Raw genomic sequence first — 18,783 nt, forward strand, 5'->3', positions numbered from 1 at the left:
TTGGAGAAATATTTAAGTCCTTTGCTCATTTTTTAAAGAGTTGCTTTTTGTTGAGTTGTAGCAGTTCTTACATATGCTGCATATTAACTCCTTATTAAATACATGATTTGTGGGGTGCCTGGGTGGCTCAGTCTTTAAGCATCTGCCTTTGACTAAGGTCATGATTCCAGGGTCCTGGGATCGAGTCCCTCATTGGGCTCCCTGCTCTGCGGGGAGCCTGCTTCTCCCTCTCCCATTCCCCCTGCTTGTGTTCCCTCTCTGGCTGTCTCTCTGTCAAATAAATAAAAATTAAAAAAAAAAAAAAAAGTAAATACATGATTTGCAAACATTTTCTCCCATTCTGGAGATTTCCTTTTTGCTCTTTTGTTTCCCTTACATAAAAGTTTTTAAGTTTAATAAAGTTCCATTAGTCTCTTTTTTTGCTTTTTGTGTCCTTTGAGTTACATTTTGTATATGGTGTAAGATGAAGGTCTAATTTCATTCTCTTGAATGTGACCATCTAGTTTTCCCAGCACCATTTGTTGAAGAGACTGTCTTCAAAAACCATTGAGTGGGTTTAGCACCTGTGTTAAAAATCATTTGACCATATACGTGAAGGTTTATTTCTGTATTCTCTGTTTTGTCCTGTTGATCTTTGTCTTTTTTAGATTATTATTTGTCAGAGAGAGAGCGTGTGCATGCACACAAGCAGGGGGAGCGGCAGGCAGAGGGAGAAGCAGGCTCCCCACTGAGCAAGGAGCCTGATGGGGGTCTCGATCTCAGGACCCTGGGATCATGACCTGAGCCAAAGGCAGGTGCTTAACTCACTGAGCCACCCAGGCGCCCCTACTCTTTCTTTATTCCAGTCCCATGCTGTTCGGATTACTGCATCTTTGTAAAGTGTTGTTGTTGTTGTTGTTTTTAAGATTTATTTTTAAGCAATCTCTACACCAAATGTGGGGCTTGAAATCACAACCCTGAGATCAAGAGTCACACGCTATCCTGACTGAGCCAGCCAGGTACCCCTGTAAAATGCTTTGAAATCAGGAAATATGGGTCCTCTATGTTCTTTTTTGAAATTGTTTTGGCTATTCAGAGTCTGTAGATTGATTAGAGTAGTATTTCAGTTTGCTTTATATATTTAGGAGCTCTGAGGTTTGATGCATAAATATTTTTAATTGTTAGATTTCTCTTGGTGATCTGACCTATTTGTCATTATATCCTCCTTTGTCTCGTTACAGATTTTGATTTGAAGTCTATTCTGTCTGGTTTTCATATAGCCATTTCTACTGTCTTTTGGTTACCATTTTTATGGACTATCTTTTTCCATCCTTTCACTTGCAGCCTATGTATATTCTTAGCTCTAAAGTGAGTCGCTTTATAGACTTCATAGCGTATAGTTAGATCCTGTGGTTTTAATCCATTCAGATCTTTTGATTGGGTTGCTTAATACCATTTGCATCTTTTTAAAAGATTTATTTATTTTTATTTATTTAGTTTTAAAAATTTTATTTGACAGAGAAGTGAGGGAGAGCGCACAGCAGGGGGAGCTGCAGAGGAAGAGGGAGAAGCAGGCTCCCCACTGAGCAGGGAGTCATGCCTTGAGCTGAAGGCAGACGCTTAACTGACTGAGCCACCCAGGTGCCCCAAAAGATTTATTTATTTAAGATTATTTATTTGTTTATTTGATAGAAAGAGACACAGCGAGAGAGGGAACACAAGCAGGGGGAGTGGGAGAGGGAGAAGCAGGCTTCCCGCTGAGCAGGGAGCCCGATGTGGGGCTTGATCCCAGGACCCTGGGATCATGACCTGAGCCAAAGGCAGACGCTTAATGACTGAGCCACCCAGTCGCCCCCAAATTTATTTTTTTTAGAGTACTTTCAGGTTTATAGCAAATTTCAGAGAGTTCCCATACTCCCACACATGCATGGCCTCCTCCATTATTAACATCCCCCACTACATCTGTTACAATTAATGAACTTATATTGACACATCATAATCACCCAAAGCCCATTTTTTGCATTAGGGTTCATTCTTGGTGTTGTATACTTTTTGGGTCTGGACAAATGCATAATGACACGTATCCACTATTAAAGTATCAGTATTTTCACTGCCCTAAAAATCCTGTGTTCTGCCTGTTTATCCCTTCCCTTACCCCCACCTCCAGCCCCTGGCGACCACTTTTTTTCTGTCTTCATAGTTTTGCCTTTTCCAGAATGTCCTATAGTTGGAATTGTACAGTAAGCAATTTTTCAGATTGTCCTCTTTTACTTAGTAATATGCATTTAAGGTTTCTCTATGTGTCTTCGTGGCTTGGTAGCTTATTTCTTTACATCACTGAATAATATTCCATTGTTTGGAGGATGCCTGACACTGTGCATAGTACTGAACCCAACATACACTGTTTTTTCCTATACATACATACCTATGATAAAAATTAATTTGTAAATTAGGCACAATAAGAGATTAACAACAACAATAATAAAATAGAACAGTTATAACAATGTACTATAATAAAACTTGTGTGACTATGGTCTCTCTAAGTGTCTTACTATATTGTACTCTTGTTCTCGTGCTGATGTGAGATAATAAAATGTCTGGGTGATGAGATGAAGTGAGGTGAATGACAAAGGCATTGTGATGTAGCATTAAGCCACTGTTGATCTTCTGAGGATACATCAGAAGGAGGATCATCTGCTTCCAGACTGCACTTGACCACAGGTAATTGAAACCATGGCCAGTTCTACTGTGGAAATATAAGTTCCATGGAAAGTAGAACTTATAAGGAGGAACTACTGTAGTGATGTGCTTTGATATCCTTCTTATTTCCTTTAGTGTATATTCTGTAGATACTTTCTTTCTGGTTATCATTGAAATTACATAAAACATCTTAAAGTTATAGCATTGTTTTTTAAACCATTAATTTAAATCACGTACAGAAACTACTGCTTTGCAGCTCCACCCTCCTCTTTATGTTATTAATGTCACAAATTACATATTTATATATTGTATACCCATTAACATAGACTTACACATTTTTTATGTTTTTGTCGTTAAAATTCTATGCACCAAGTTTGTAGCAGTACAGGTTACTATATTTGTCCATGTATTTACCTTTACTAGAGACCGTTTATATATATATATATAATTTTTTTTTTCAGCGTGATAGTTTCCCTCCCATTAGTCCCTTAACTCTATTTACTTTTCTTCATTCTTTTTGCTCCTCTGATCCTGATTTCAAATGATCTACCTTCAAGTTCACTGATTCTTCTGTCTGTTTAGCTCTGATCTTGAGCCCTTCCAGTGAAATTTTCCATTCAGTTATTGTACTTTTCAACTCTAGAATTTTTCTTTGTATAAAAGTTTCTGTCTTTTGTTGATATTCTCATTTTGTACGTGCATCATTTTCCTGTTTTCTTTTAGTTGTGTTCTCTTTTAGCTGATTGAGCATTTTTATGACTTATTTTAAATTTTTTGTTTGGCACCTTATATGTGTGTGTTTCTTTAGGTTGGTCTTTAAGGTCTGTTTCTGGAGTTTTATTTTGTTCCTTTAATTGGGCCAAGTTTCCTTGTTTGTTTGTTTGCTTCCTTGCCCATCCTTCCTTCCTCCCCTTCCCTTCCCTCCCCTCCCCTCCCCTCCCCTCCCCTCGCCTTCCCCTCACCTTCTGGCCAGGCTGGGATTTGGACATTTGAAAAAATAACCAGTCTTTGCATACTGAATTTCTGCATGGGAATATCTTCACTAATCAGCCAGACTGGAGGTTCTAGAGCCTCTCAAACCATTTCTCATCTTAGCTCCCCCTGACATTTGCCTACGGAAATGCAGCTCTAAGGTGTTGCTTACCTATTATATACAGCATCTTCCAACTCTGGTTCCAGTCATCCCAGTTCTTTGAGTCAGCCAAGACAGAAACCAGTCCCTCAGGCAGCCCTCAGACAAGCCAGAATGTAGGATATTTAGTCTGTCCTGTTTATGTTCCTGAGGGAAGAACCTTGGCATGGGGGTTTCTTTCTGGTTGTTCCATATTATGCTGTGCAGGGGAAGTAGCATGAATGGGCGCACCACAAGTTTTTCTACACGTTTCACTGTTACCATGTCTTGTTCATTATGTTATCATGTGTGGGTACTATAGCTTCTTACCTATTCTCTGGAGTTTTTGTAGTGGTGTTTTGGTCCATATATTGTTAACTTAGTGCCTCTATGGGAGAAGGAAAGCCTGTTATCTACCTAGTCTGCCAATTTGTTGATATAATTCTCCCTAGTATCAATTTTTGAAGTATAAATTCTGCCAGATAATGTTTCTCTTCATAAGACATGAAATTAAAAGGGAGTTAGAATATTTTGGACATAGAGTAAGGCATTTGGTTTTCTCCTTTGTGAGGTCTACAAATGGAGAAAATGAAATCTAAGCAGTAATAGTTTAACGTTAGAGTTTTATATTGGAATAAAGAAATAAGGTAATAGAACAGTTACATATCTGTCCTGTCAGACAAGATTATGGTTTCTTTTAAGGTTTTCAGGGCATTCCATAAATATTTATTAAGTGTCTACTCTGTTTAAGATATGATACAGTTGGCATACAGAAAGTATAAGATGTAATCCTATGCTTAATGCTTAAAAAACGAAGTAACAGTACAGGACCTGAGTAGCAAATACAAAATATGAGAACTGTCACTGTGAGTTATACAGAAGCAGAAATAACAGTGAACTGGAGTGGACAGGGTTGGCTTCTGAAGAAAATGAGTTTGGGCTGGACCTTGAATGGGTATGATCATAACAGTATATATCCTGGAGAAAAAAATATATGTCCAAAAGTAGGCATGTACAGGGCAGTATTGTTTCTACTAGCAGAAAAAAATAATTTAAATTGTGATCAAGAAAAGTAAACTAAATAGGGGCGCCTGGGTAGCTCAGTCATTGGGCATCTGCCTTCGGCTCAGGTCATGATCCCAGGGTCCTGGGATCGAGCCCCACGTCGGGTTCCCTGCTCAGCGGGAAGCCTGCTTCTCCCTCTCCCTCACTTGTGTTCCCTCTCTCGCTGTGTCTCTCTCTGTCAAATAAATAAATAAAATCTTTATTTTTAAAGATTTTATTTATTTGACAGAGAGAACACAAGCAGAGGGAGAGAGAGGGAGAAGCAGGCTCCCTGCTGAGCCAGGAGCCTGATGTGGGACTCAATCCCAAGACCGTGGATCATGACCTGGGCCGAAGGCAGCCGCTTAACCGACTGAGCCACCCAGGCGTCCCATAAATAAAATCTTAAAAAAAAAGAAAAGAAAAGAAAAAGAAACTAAGGGGCGCCTGGGTGGCTCAGTCGTTGAGCGTCTGCCTTCGGCTCAGGTCATAATCTCAGGATTCTGGGATCGAGCCCCACATCAGGCTCCCTGCTCAGCGGGAAGCCTGCTTCTCCCTCTCCCACTCCCCCTGCTTGTGTTCCCTCTCTCGCTGTGCCTCTCTCTGTCAAATAAATAAATAAAATCTTTTTAAAAAAAGAAAAAGAAACTAAATAAAATAATAAACTAAATAAACTGTTTTCTCTGTACTATGGAATATTATGTAGCAATAGTAGAGATCCATATATTCCGACAAAATTTTCTAAGTAAATTCTTGAATTTTTAAAAGCCGAGATCTTAGTTTGTTTAGGCCACCATGACAAAATACCAGACTGGATAGTTTATAAACAACAGAATTTTATTTCTCACAGTTCTGGAGGCTGGAAGTCTGAGATCAGGGTGCCAGCATGGCATGAGGGCCCTCTTCCAGTTGTAGACTTTTTGTTGTGTCCTCACATGTTGGAAGGGGCTAGGGAGCTCTGTGGGATCTCATTTACAAGAGCACTAATCCAACCTGATGAGTGTAGTACCTCCAAGAGTTCCCACCTCTTAATATCATATTGGGCTTTAGCATTTCAACATATGAATTTTGGGAGGACACAAACATTCAGACCATAGCAAAGAGTTTTAATTAATATGTATATTATGATATTAGTTGAGTTAAGAAAGAAACCAAGCTAACCTAAAGATAATACTGCATACTTTTATAGGTAAATAGTATAAAAGTTCATTGTAAAAGAAGGATAAACTGATAACAGTGGTTACAACGATTAAGCATTCATACTTTACTTACATAATTAAAGAACAAGAAGAATCCCAGATGAAAATCCATCAGAACACTGGTAGTTCTGTATGGTGATATTTTTTTTTTTTTAAAGATTTTATTTATTTATTTGAGAGAGAGAATGAGATAGAGAGAGCACATGAGAGGGGGAGGGTCAGAGGGAGAAGCAGACCCCCTGCCGAGCAAGGAGCCCGATATGGGACTCCATCCCGGGACTCCAGGATCATGACCTGAGCCGAAGGCTTAACCAACTGAGCCACCCAGGCGCCCTGTATGGTGATATTTTGAATGAAGTTTCTTATTCTTTATATTTTACTGTATTTTCTGAATTTTCATAAGAAATTTTTTATTGGAAAATACTAAATTACAAAGAGTACTTCATAAGTGGGAAATAAATAATTGACATATGGTTAATAAAATTAATTCTTATAAAAGTGGAATAGAAGAGTAAGTAGAATTTAATTAGGTGGAAAGATCAGGGAGTTTGGGGGTATGGGAGATGGTTGAGGGAGAGAGAAGGAACCCAGAATGTCTTAGCAACTTTTGAAGTTGTATAGAGCCATTGAACACTGCCTTATATTTTTAAGGCATTTATTCAATACGTATTTAATGACCTAGTAGGTGTCAGAATACCCCTATAAGCATATTAGGGTCCCTGCCCCTAAGAAACTTATGTTTTGATGAGGGGGATGAAGAAGAACAGATTACAATACAGCAGTCCCCCTTATCTATGGTTTTGCTTTTTTACTGCAGCCCAGAAGGAGATAATCTTCCTGATGTATGATCAGAGGTCAGTAGTAGCTTTTTTTTTTTTTTAAGATTTATTTATTTATTTTAGAGAGAGCGCACAAGCGGGGGGAGGGGCATAGGGAGAGGGACTCTCAAACCGACTCCCTGCTGAGCGTGGAGCCCAACAAGGGGCTTGATCCCATGACCCTGAGATCATGACCTGAGCCGAAATCAAGAGTTGGACACTTAACCGACGGAGCCACCCAGGCGCCCCTAGGTCAGTAGTAGCTTAATGATATGTCACAGTGCCGGGCGCCTGGGTGGCTCAGATGGTTAAGCGTCTGCTTTCGGCTCAGGTCATGATCCTGGGGTCCTGGGATCGAGTCCCGCATGGGGCTCCCTGCTCAGTGCAGAGCCTGCTTCTCCTTCTCCCTCTGCCATTCCTTCTGCTTGTGCTCTTCTATCTCTCTGTCAAATAAATAAATAAAATCTTTAATAAAAAAAATTAAAAAAAAATGATATGTCACAGTGTCTACATCATTCACCTCACCGCATCTCATGTAGACATTTACCATCTCAAATCACCACAAGAGGAAGGGTGAGTACAGTACAATAAGGTATTTTGAAAGAGAACACATTCGCATAACTTTTAATTATATGTATGGTTATAATGTTCTGTTTTATTACTGGTTATGTTAATTTCTAACTGCCTAATTAATTTTATCATAAGTATGTATGTCTAGGAAAACACATTGCATATATAGGGTTCAGCAGTATCAACAGTTTTAGGCATCCACTGGGGGTCTTGGAAGTATCCTCCACAGATAAGGGGGGTTCTACTTACAGTGTAGTAAGGAAGAATCAATTGGTAAGGTGGAGAAAGGGGTTGGTGAGGGTTGATAGAGAAGGCTTTCCTAAAGGTACAGATGTCTAAGCTGAAATTTGGAGTTAAGTTAGAATAGTGTGAGATGTCTAGAGAGAGAAAGCAGGGACCAGCACCTGGAACACCTGGAACCTGTTTTAAGGATTTATTTTTGTGGTGTTTAATTATTCCATATTTATAATCTTACTGAGTGTTCTTTGCAACATAGTAAATAATAGTCTCCGTAGTTGTTTGGCACTTGGTAAGCACATAATAAACTCTTTTTTCCTCTCCTTCCTCTGTCTTTTCTTCTCTCCCTCTTCCTTGTAGGCATTTACTGCAGGTGATGCATGGCATGAGTTTTTTGGGGGAAATAAATGCAAATCCTAAAATATTGCTGATAAAAAAAAGGGGGCAGCCTGGGCACCTGGGTGGCTCAGTTGGTTAAGTGACTGCCTTCAGCTCAGGTCATGATCCTGGAGTCCCAGGATCGAGTCCCGCATCGGGCTCCCTGCTCAGCAGGGAGTCTGCTTCTCCCTCTGACCCTCCCCCCTCTCATGCTCTCTCTATCTCATTGTCTCTCTCAAATAAATAAATAAAATCTTAAAAAAAAAAGGGGGGGGACAGCCTTAATTTAGCATATTTGAAAGAGCCATGCCCAGTTCACTAAAATAAAAATGCAATCTGATGTGGTTGACTGCTCTTTAAATCAGCTATCACAATGAGTTAGTTATGGAATTGAATACAAGAGGTATTCACATTTTTTGATCATGAACATCTTTTAACTTTTTACTAGTTGGTAAAATGTACTACCTTCAGGGTTAATTATATTGACAGTGGCTTGGACCTTTATAAATAACTACACAAGTAACTTAATCTGTTCTATGTAGATAAAACGTGGTATCTGTATTATTACCTGTTGTGGGATTGCCAAGTGAAATTTGTTTTTGCAAGATAGAAATCTCGTATCGTTTAAGGGGCCTGAATTGCCAGAAGAAGTCCGAAGCTGACAGCATTATTTACTAAATTTTTTGAAACTAGATTTCCTTCTTCCTTGTTTTAAAGGCAGACAGTAACTAAAAAAGAGTCATAGCTTCTGTAAAGAAAGAACCTGTCACATTATTATTTGTTAATGTGGGGGCTATTCCCATTTGGGCAGTTTATAGAAAAATGGTAAGCCAATGTGCAATTTAGAAAGGAGGAATAACTGAATTTTGTTACAGTCTACATTCCCATTCCACAAACAAAAAATATTCTGAACACTACAGGCTAACAACATATTGCCTTTTACTATGAAAAACAAAGTTTTACTTACCACTTGAATTACACCTCTGCGTCCTTAACTTGTATTTTTTCTGCTGCATGGAATGCCCTTCCTCTTTTTTGTCCATTTGCAAAATACCTCTCCCACCTTAAAGACTCTGGGTTTAAGACCTTTTTTGTCCCATAAAAGCTCATCACTCCTTTTGTCATTACTGTCCCTGCTGTTGGGGAGATGCCACATTAATGACAATTGTTTAAGTTTTCTGTTTTCTTACTAGATTGTGACCTGCTTAAAAGTAAAGGGTGTCATAAATACTTGTTTAGTGTGTAAATGAAAGGGGGCTTTCTGAAATGACCTGGCATTGCTTAATGAAAGCCTACTAAATTTTTAGGCTTAGTTTTATTGACTGGTAGCTAGCTGGCACTATCACTTCTGGCTCCTGTTACTTCTGGGTTATCACAGGACTCTGGTTAAAACCCACAATGATGTTTGAACATGATTTATTTAATGTAACTCTGTTATAGGAGTTCTTCAGTTGTGCCAAGCTTCGAGGAGACTCACTCAACTTAAAGTGTAAAGGTTCACATTTTTAAAAATAGAGTAATTATTCAGTTTCAGAAAAACTTGATTGCATGAATATCTTTAGTGTTTGGTTTTAGTGCGTTTTAAATTATTAAAAATAGGAGGAAGCATGATGTAATGGAAGCAGCAATATAGTGAAATTTGTATTTAGGGTTCCAGTTCTGACTCTTAATACCAACTCTGTGATTTAGGGGCAAGTTTGAAAACCTCTTTGAACTTTAGTTTACTTCTCTGTAAAAGTGTAGTTTGTATTACATGATATGAAGTAGTATACAACTTTAATATCTATTTTTAAAATGTGTTTATATAGAATTTTAAGAATGAAGTTTGTGGGGGAGGGACAAGTGTTTCAAATAAAGAAACCAGCTAAATTGGGTTGATTTGTTTAAGTTTTATAATATTTACCCAAGGTATTTGTATGTTTCTGTTGTTATTTTGGACTTTTTTTTTTTTTAAGATTTTTTTTAAATTCAGTTAGCCAGTTTATAGTACATCATTAGTTTCAGATGTAGTGTTCAGTAATTTATAGGTTGCTTATAACATCCAGTGCTCATCACATCACATGCCCTCCTTAATGCCCATTACCCAATTACCCTATTCCCCCCACCCACCTCCCCTCCAGCAACCCTCATTTTTTAAAGATTTATTTATTTTAGAGAGGTGGGGGGAGGGGCAAAGGGAGAGGGAGAGAGAATCCAAGCCGACTCCATGTTGAGTGCTGAGCCTGACACAGGGCTCGATCTCATGACGCTGAGATCACGACCTGAGATGAAACCAAGAGTCACCTGCTTAACTGACAGTGCCACCCACGCTTCCCTGTTTTGGACTTTTTTTTTTTTTTTTTAAGATTTTATTTACTTATTTGACAGAGAGACACAGCGAGAGAGGGAACACAAGCAGGGGGAGTGGGAGAGCGAGAAGCAGGCTTCCGGCAGAGCAGGGAACCTGATGCGGGACTCGATCTCAGGACCCCCCGGGATCATGACCTGAGCCAAAGGCAGACGCTTAACAACTGAGCCACCCAGGCGCCCCAGTTTTGGACTTTTTAAGTGATAATGTGAATCAGAAAGCAGTATAGTCCTAGGTAAAACATACGTACATGTTTATACATATGCAAGACAATGAATAATAAGGTAAGTACTAATGTTATCCCTAGTGTGGGGTTATATATGATGGATAAAATAAAGAGAATAAAATATTTTTCTATAAAGATAATAAAAACTAAAATAAAATGCCATTTCCTAAAGATTATGGCTTTGGAAGTAGATTATTATTTGATAAACAAGTAAGGAAAATGTATGGGGAGCTGCGGCCAACATGTCAAAGGCAGACTTTTTTCTGGTTCCTAGATCTACTTAAAACTCTTACCTATGGTGGAAAGCAGAAGACAGGATTGCTTAGTGATTGATGTTCATCTCTTTTTTAGTTATGATGGGGACAAGAGTTGTTTTTTTGTTTTTTTTTTTTTAAGAGAGAGTGTGTGAGCAGGGGGAGGGGCAGAGAGAGAGGGATAGAGAGAATCTCAAGCAGGGTCCATACTCAAGAGCCCAACCCCAGGCTCGATCTCACAACCCTGAGATCATGACTTGAGCCAAAATCAAGAGTCGGCTGCTTAACCATTGAGCCACCCAGGCACCCCAAGGGAACTTAACCAAGTTCTTAAAATGGGGTGTGTGGACAAGCTTTAGGGGAATCCATTGACCATTTAGAATTGTGTCAAAAACACTGTGTATGTCTATTCATGAATTTTATGTCTGTTACTCCAGTGACTGAGTTCATAGCTTTTAACAGATCTCTAAAGAGTTTGTGATCCAAAAAAGATTAAGAATCTCGGGGCGCCTGGGTGGCTCAGTCAGTTCAGCGTCTGCCTTTGGCTCAGGTCATGATCTCAGAGTCCTGGGATTGAGCGCCCTGCAATGGGCTCCCTGCTTGGTGGGAAGCCTGCTTCTCCCTCTCCCTTTACCTGCCTGTCTGCTTACTTGTGATCTCTCTCTCTCTCTGACAAATAAATAAAATCTTCTAAAAACAAAAAGATTAAAAACCCCATGGACAGTTCCTGTCTGTTTCTGCATAGAGTAAGGGGTTGTGGATTTTCAATCACAGATTACTGGAAGGACAGTGTTTATTCAGGTCTTGGAGTAATAAAAGAATGATTGCAGAGCTGTTGATTTTTCTCTAGGTTATACATTTCTGCCTTCTAACTATTCTTTCGTAACCTTTGATCTTGGTCTACTATTTTCATCCTTTGCTGCCAGACACCTCAAAATAGATCATATTCAGAGATTTTAATTTTTCCCCTAACGGCTATGTTTATTAAAGATATTTTCAGTTTTTTGTTGTCTTATCAAGGATTGGATTGCAGTATTACACTTGGATGATTTTTAACAGGTCTTGTTGCCTTTGAACAATTAGAGGTTTGTGTTTATAGGTAAAAAATTAGTAAGTTCCTCCTAGAATGAAGACACCATTCTTTTAATCCATAAGTCTTTTTTTTAAGATTTTATGTATTTATTTGACAGAGAGACAGCAAGAGAGGGAACACAAGCAGGGGGAGTGGGAGAGGGAGAAGCAGGCTTCCCGTTGAGCAGAGAGCCCAATATGGGGCTCGATCCCGGGACCCTGGGATCATGACCTGAGCCAAAGGCAGACACTTAACGATTGAGCCACCCAGGCACCCCAATCCATAAGTCTTTTTATGTGTACCTGGGACTTTGAGGATTTATATCCTGTTCAAGTCATCATTGATATTTTTTGTGTACCTAGGTGTGTAGACTTTTGACAGTTTTTTTCTAATTCCTTTTCGTCTTTCCTTTCTTTGGGAGGTGCGGGTTAGAAAGAATCTTGCAACTCTTTGCAGTTTAGCAGTTATCTGGGATTCCAGTTGATTATATCAGAAACACCTCATGTTTATATTTAAAACAGTATGTCTTTCTGTAAGGAACTTTATTATTTCCACACCAGCATCTCATTAGGTCTTCCTTCATTCCCAGGAGAAATTTTCTGAGTATTCAGTTGCATTGTGTAGGAAAAAGATGGAAGTACTGGTACTCTTACCCTTTAAAAACAAAACAAAACAGAAACACACAGAACTCAGGTTCTCTCTCAGCCTGTCTTCCACTTGGACTTAAATTTCAGTCAGTTTAAATATTAGGTTACATTGCATATTCTGAACCTTAGATATGAGGGAGCCTTTACTTTCAGTCATAGTTGTTGATTAAAGTTTTCTTAGCTTTGGAATTTCACAAATAATTTAAATATGTTCAACCCTTTTCCATTTAAGGTTTTTGGAATAAAATTTTTATACATTTCAGTTTATTTCAGTTAGAGTGAATTTTTTTTGGAGCTGTGGCATCCTGTTACTTGTTTGAATCTGGTACATCTTTGTACTCTTCCAAGGTATTGTGAAATATGTGTGTGATATTTTAGGTGAAGTTTTTAAAATTGTGCATCATATTTGGTGATAATTGGAAACTGGAGTGTGTGACAAGGGCATAGTTGAGAATAACCATTGTATAAAATATCTGTCTTTTCAAATTGATTTTTCACTTTTCTTGCCCAAAGGAAAAAAAAATTAGTAACACTATATGGTTTCCTCATGATAATGCTGATGTTTTAGAGAGAATAGTCCTGCTTTACTTATCTGAAGAATTGGGATTTAATATATATTTCACAAGGGTGTTTAAGAAATCAATAGGATAAAATATGTGAAATGCCGGGGCGCCTGGGTGGCTCAGTCGTTAAGCGTCTGCCTTCGGCTGAGGTCATGATCCCAGGGTCCTGGGATCGAGCCCCGCATCGGGCTCCCTGCTCTGTGGGAAGCCTATTTCTCCCTCTCCCACTCCCTCTGCTTGTGTTCCCTCTTTCGCTGTGTCTCTGTCAAATAAATAAATAAAATCTTTAAAAAAAAACAAAAACAAAAAAAAATATGTGAAATGCCTAACACAGGGACTGCACATAGTAGGTTCATTCCAACAAAGACTATATGTGACATAAGCATAATCATGCTTACAGGGAATTGAGGATCACTAGAGCAAGGAAAATTAATATGTGCCAACAAGTTCTGCCCTGGTCAGTTTTTAAAATCATTTAGGAGTAATGAACAATTCAGACAGGAGCATGTAGAGTGGAAATTTCACGAGAATGAAGTTTTGTCCTTACATTGGTTGTCTGGCAGCAGAATCAAATAAATAGGAAGAGACTGGCAAACGATAGCAAAATATTTTTTATCTTTGCAACTGCCCTCAGGATTGTCATTTTCATACCTCTACCTACATTAATTCACTCTGAGCTGTTTCTTTTGTTATGTGTGTAGATTTTTTTTTAATTACATCGTTCTAATGAGAGAAGTCAATTAACTCAGGAGGCGGCCTTAGTTTGTTTAACTTGGTAAGGAAGTTGAAGTCACCCTGTAACGAAGTTGAAGTCACCCACGAAGTATGCTTCTCTGCACCTGACATTCCTTCCCGGGGCGGGACTCCTCCCTGTGAATAAGAGGAAAGACTTGGCCAATTACCTTAGACAAAGCCGGACAGCTGCCGAGCCCAGCTGGGAGGAGTCTCCTCGGAGCTGAGCTGGTACAGTCACAGTCGGGGGCTTTTTGCCACCTCCTTTTATTCACACCATTTTACCCAGCAGATTACCTGAGGTGGAGGTTGAGAAGGGGGTGTCGCTCTTTGCAGGGGACCTCCTCCACTGGGAGGGCTTTAGGGTGGGAAGAATCGCAGTTCCCAGGTTTCTGCTTGAGGCTGATGCTTTCTAACCCCAGTGCGCCACTCCTCGCCCCACACAGACCAGAACATCAGGTTCGGTCCCCCGGAGTCTCAGGTGGCACCAGAGCGGCATCCTGGGCTGAGGATTTGGTGGAAAGAGAAGGGGTGGTCCTTCTGTCTGGACCCCTCTCGGCTGACTCACAGGAAGTGCTAACCGAGCTTGGCACTGGGCGAAGCAGCTCCAGGATTCTGCCCCTCCCTGCTGCGGGTCCGCCCGCCCTCTCCGACGTAGGCTTTGCAGTATCTCCCGATGGAACAATGAGGTGGTTCCAAGTTTGCTAAGACTCCCAGGGAAATTCTTTGGACTTCTGTGATAGTCTTCAAAATGTTTTGCCACCGACTTTTCCAAGAAGCTGTTTTTTAAAAATCAAACAAAAAAACCAAACCCTTCCCTTCGTGGATTGCTTTGTCTGAAGATTACTCAGGGTGACCATGGTTCAACGCTTTAGCCTCAGGAGGCAGCTATCCAAGGTGGGTAGCTTGGGTAGCTTTGTGTTTGTTTAGGGGAAACTCTCACTAGATTCGGCATGGTTTCCTTTTTCTCTAGAACTGTTCTGTCAAGCCTGCCTTCCTCCAGAGCTAAGGAGGGGCTGGGGGAGGAGGCGCTTCCTTTTGTTCTTTCCTCTGACAGACACAAAGGTTTCAGGCTGACTGCACTGGCAACTCCACATTTTGTTCCCCTAAAACCAAAGCTGTCATCTGTGAATTTGGAGAAAGTTATAGTTTGCTTCTGAAATACAGTTTCCAAGGGGGTGTGCGTGAAAGAGAATAGTGGGTAAAAAGTGCATTTTTAATTAGCAGTTAGTAGCAGCTTGTTGACCAAGATGAGAAAGCCTTATTGGTCTATGGAATCAGTGCTTTTGTACAAAATTTAGTATTAAACTGGGGAAAACTTCCGTAAAATAGTCCAATAAGCAAGACCTGCATAAAAATGTTAAAATGAGTGGTCGTGTTAAGAAATTCGCATAGTTAATGAAAGAGTGTGTGAAAAGCAGTAACCAGAAGGCTCACCAATCAATTTTTTACAGAGTTCTGTTTGAAAAGCAGGTTCTGTTTGTGCAGTTTTGAGGGAAAAGTTCTTTTAACCTAAGAAATTCAAACTTTAGAAAAAAAAAAAAGGCGAAGCTCTCCTGGAAGAGGGGCTGCTGATTTTCTGAATCAGCCCCGCCGTGGCTAGCCCTCTTTTGACCCAGTCGTCGAGCTCTCCGTTTAGCTGGTGCAGGAACTAGTTTGGAAAGAGGTATGCTGAGAGTTGAGCTTTATTTCAAAATCATTCTGTTCTTTAAAAAGCCTATTCTAAAAAGGTAGTAGTTGGTGGCTGAATTGTGTCACAGTTCATTCCCTGCAGGCAGAAATTTAAATAGTAAATCAGTAGGCATTCTTTACTTTCTTGGTTGTTAGTCAGAATTGTTAAATCCTGAAATGTGTTATTATCTTAAGGGAAACCTTTTAGTTTCTCACAGGCGACCTCAGTATAGAATATGTGCACTCAGGCAAAAATGAGCAAAGAAAGCTCTTGCATCCATCCACATGTCAAATTTCATCTCTTGGATCGCCAAGCCTAACAGGGACTTTTTAGAAGTAGTAAAATAAATTTCCTTTGCTTCTCTTCCCCCAATTCTAGCTACGTGTGTTGGGGGTAGTGGGCCAAGAAGTCCCCAAATTCTTCTAAGCAATTTAAAAAGAATAATTTTTGTTAATCTTTGAACAACCTCTGGTTTATAGATTTCCAAATATGTAGTACATTTAAAAAGCAGATATGTAGATTCTCAGGGCAGTAATTTTTTTGGACAAGAATGCCTGAAATAGTTCAGAGCCAGGTGATAATTTTCTAATTAGCAAATAACTTCATTCTAGGTACTTTGCTCCCAATGTTTCCCAATTATTTTTTGAACTTTTATGCTTTTGATACTATATGCCCTGCTGTGACTTATAGAAAAGACACTTCAGGGGAATTAGGAGCACATTTTCTCTCTAACATGAAGAAATAAAAGGTACATTATATAAAAACATTCAAAGAGGTAACCTCTTTGAATTCCCCCTTTTTTTTTTTATCACCCCTCCCCTCCATGTTAACATGGTTTCTAGGTCCTGTACTGAATGGTGAGGACCAAATCTAAGGAAATTTGTTTTCTATCAAATGTCCTTAATATAGTATACATCCATTAATGAATTGAAAAAATAATATTAATTGTTTCAATCTGTGTGGGTGCTGAAATATGAAAGAGAAATGAAGTTTTATCAATAACCTTTTTTAAATTTTAGTGGATGCCCTGTACCTCTGTTCTGTTTTTTCAGCTAAACCCGTATGTTACCTGAGATCACAGGACCTGTCTTAACCCAGTACGTGGTATTTCTGGCACACGTTGAACACTAAAAGTGAAATTAGGTTTTTGTAGGTCAAAAACAGTTGGCTAGAAACTGCATGCAATTTCATATGATTCCAACTTCAGTAACAAGTATTTTTGCCAATAAGAAATAATACTCCACAAGTATAGAATTGTCTTAAGATGATCTCATATTTTAAAAAGCAATTTCCTATTTTAACAAAAAGAATACTCATGTGATCATCTATAAATTCTGTTGGAAATTTTTTGAAAGAAAACATAAATGTTTGCAGTGATTTTATTTTATTTTTTTTTTAAAGATTTTATTTATTTATTTTGACACAGAGAGATAGACAGCGAGGGAGGGAGTATAAGCTGGGGGAGTAGGAGAGGGAGAAACAGGCTTCCAGCTGAGCCCAACACAGGGCTCCATCCCAGGACCCCGGGATCATGACCTGAGCCTAGGCAGACGCTTAACAACTGAGCCACCCAGGTGCTCCATGTTTGCAGTGATTTTAAACCTAGTTTCTAATTTAGATTCTTTTTATCTTGTTTGATAGCCATGTTTACTTACACTGGATATTTTCCCTAGAGTATTCAAATGATTCCTCTAGGCTAATGAATGTTCACATCTGAACTTGTAAAAGGAGGAAGGAAATTAAGAAATAGGTGAAATAAAAACCTTCATTTTTAAAAAGAGATGCTCAGTAATCTTTTTTACTAGATCCTAGTTACCTGACTCCCAGAGAATTTCTCTTTCTTTGCTACTTTAGATTATTTTCTTTCTACATAGTTTTCTCACATATGACTTCAAAAATATTCACTAAAGAAAGCTTTTTCTTTCTGCCCTACGTCCTCTGTATGAGCTAGTCAGAATAATCTGGAACCTGCCAATGAGGACTTATCATGTAATTCTCTTAACAAATGTTCAAATTAGGTGGTATCAGCTTCATTTTGTCATTAAAGAAACAGGTTTGGAGAAGTTAAGTCATTTGTCCAAACCTGGAGGTAGAGTCAGGTTCAAACTTAGGTCTAATTCCATACCCATTCTGTTTCCCCACACTGTCTTCCTAAGCTTCTGGTGTATTAGTCATTCTATTGTAATCTCTCGTTTCTCCATATGTTTATACATGGTTATAGAAAACAGTATAATAAATAACTTGGGTAACTTCCTTAGAGCAGCTCTTTCTCCTGCAGTTGAAATTAGTATCCGATAGGGTTTAAATTTATCAGTCAAACTTGGTAAGTGTTTCTTGCAATTGAAGTTTTTTTCTTTGGCCAGAGAAACATTTGATTTCAATAAGATAGCTGATTTAATAAGGTCATATTAAATGCAGTTTGAAGTTTACTGCATGCATTTGTATGAACCTTTAGACTATATTGCCTTTTAAAAAACTTCTATTAAGGGGAGAGTTACTCTTAAGTTTCTATAATAATTTTTTTTTTTTAAAGATTTTATTTATTTGACAGAGAGTGCAAGTAGGCAGAGGGAGAGGGAGAAGCAGCCTCTCTGCTGAGCAGGGAGCCCGACGTGGGGCTTGATCCTAGGACTCTGGGATCATGACCTGAGCTGAAGGCAGCTGCTTAACCAACTGAGCCACCCAGGTGCTCCTATAATAATGTTTAAGGGATGAAATATCATGAGTTACACATTCAGAAGTTCTTAAGTCACTTTGGCTCTAACCTTCTCTCCCCCATCTTTTAACTGGGTAATAGAAAATCAGATTTTTTTTCCAGAAACTTCAGTGTTTTAGGAGGTATGATAAAAGCTGAGGAGGCTTTGAGAAATGATTTTAAGATAGATTATTCCAGTAAAATACTATACCCTCTTACTGTACTTTTGAATGGTAATGATTCTCATAAGTTCAAAAATTAAAAATTTACCTAACTGTGGAGGTGCCTGGGTGGCACAGTTCATTAAGTGTCTCACTCTTGGTTTTGTCTCAGGTTGTGATCTCCGGGTCCTGAGATCAAGCCCCACCTCCTTGCCCCTCCCACTTGTCCTCTCTCTCTCTCTCAAACCCCCCCCCCCCGTTTTTTTTAATTACCTGTGAAATCTTGCTTCCAAATGTGTCTTTTCGACTGGTTTATATCCCTGCCACCTTAGATAACCAGTTTCTTATTTATCCTTCCACTGTTTGTTTATGCATATG

At 39.1% G+C, this 18,783-nt stretch overlaps 1 protein-coding gene and 1 long non-coding RNA gene across 13 annotated transcripts in view; one reads left to right on the plus strand and one right to left on the minus strand.

Annotated features, from left to right (window-relative positions):
* The window catches only part of TMCC1 (transmembrane and coiled-coil domain family 1), a 251,781-nt gene that overhangs the window by 102,967 nt on the left and 130,031 nt on the right, over positions 1-18,783 (plus strand). For 4 of the 12 annotated variants that reach the window (XM_064591802.1, XM_064591812.1, XM_054504575.2 and 1 more), the window contains exon 1: positions 14,564-14,774. The exons of the other annotated variants lie outside the window; for them this stretch is intronic. Coding sequence is in view for 1 of the 4 variants with exons in the window: in XM_045904296.3 (XP_045760252.1) it covers positions 14,736-14,774 (39 nt within the window). In the remaining 3 variants the exon portion in view is untranslated. Of the gene's footprint in view, positions 1-14,563; positions 14,775-18,783 lie in introns of those variants that run through there. 12 annotated transcript variants of the gene reach the window in all.
* LOC135364473 (uncharacterized) lies at positions 13,898-14,315 on the minus strand. Its single transcript, XR_010411650.1, has 2 exons — positions 14,175-14,315; positions 13,898-14,015 (listed from the first exon to the last, which is right to left on the minus strand). It is a non-coding gene; the product is annotated as an uncharacterized LOC135364473 (long non-coding RNA).

The sequence above is a fragment of the Mirounga angustirostris genome, unplaced genomic scaffold (assembly GCF_029215605.1).
Source record: "Mirounga angustirostris isolate CCGP_5_RB_7025 unplaced genomic scaffold, mMirAng1.0.hap1 SCAF_1, whole genome shotgun sequence".
Lineage (NCBI taxonomy): Eukaryota > Metazoa > Chordata > Mammalia > Carnivora > Phocidae > Mirounga > Mirounga angustirostris.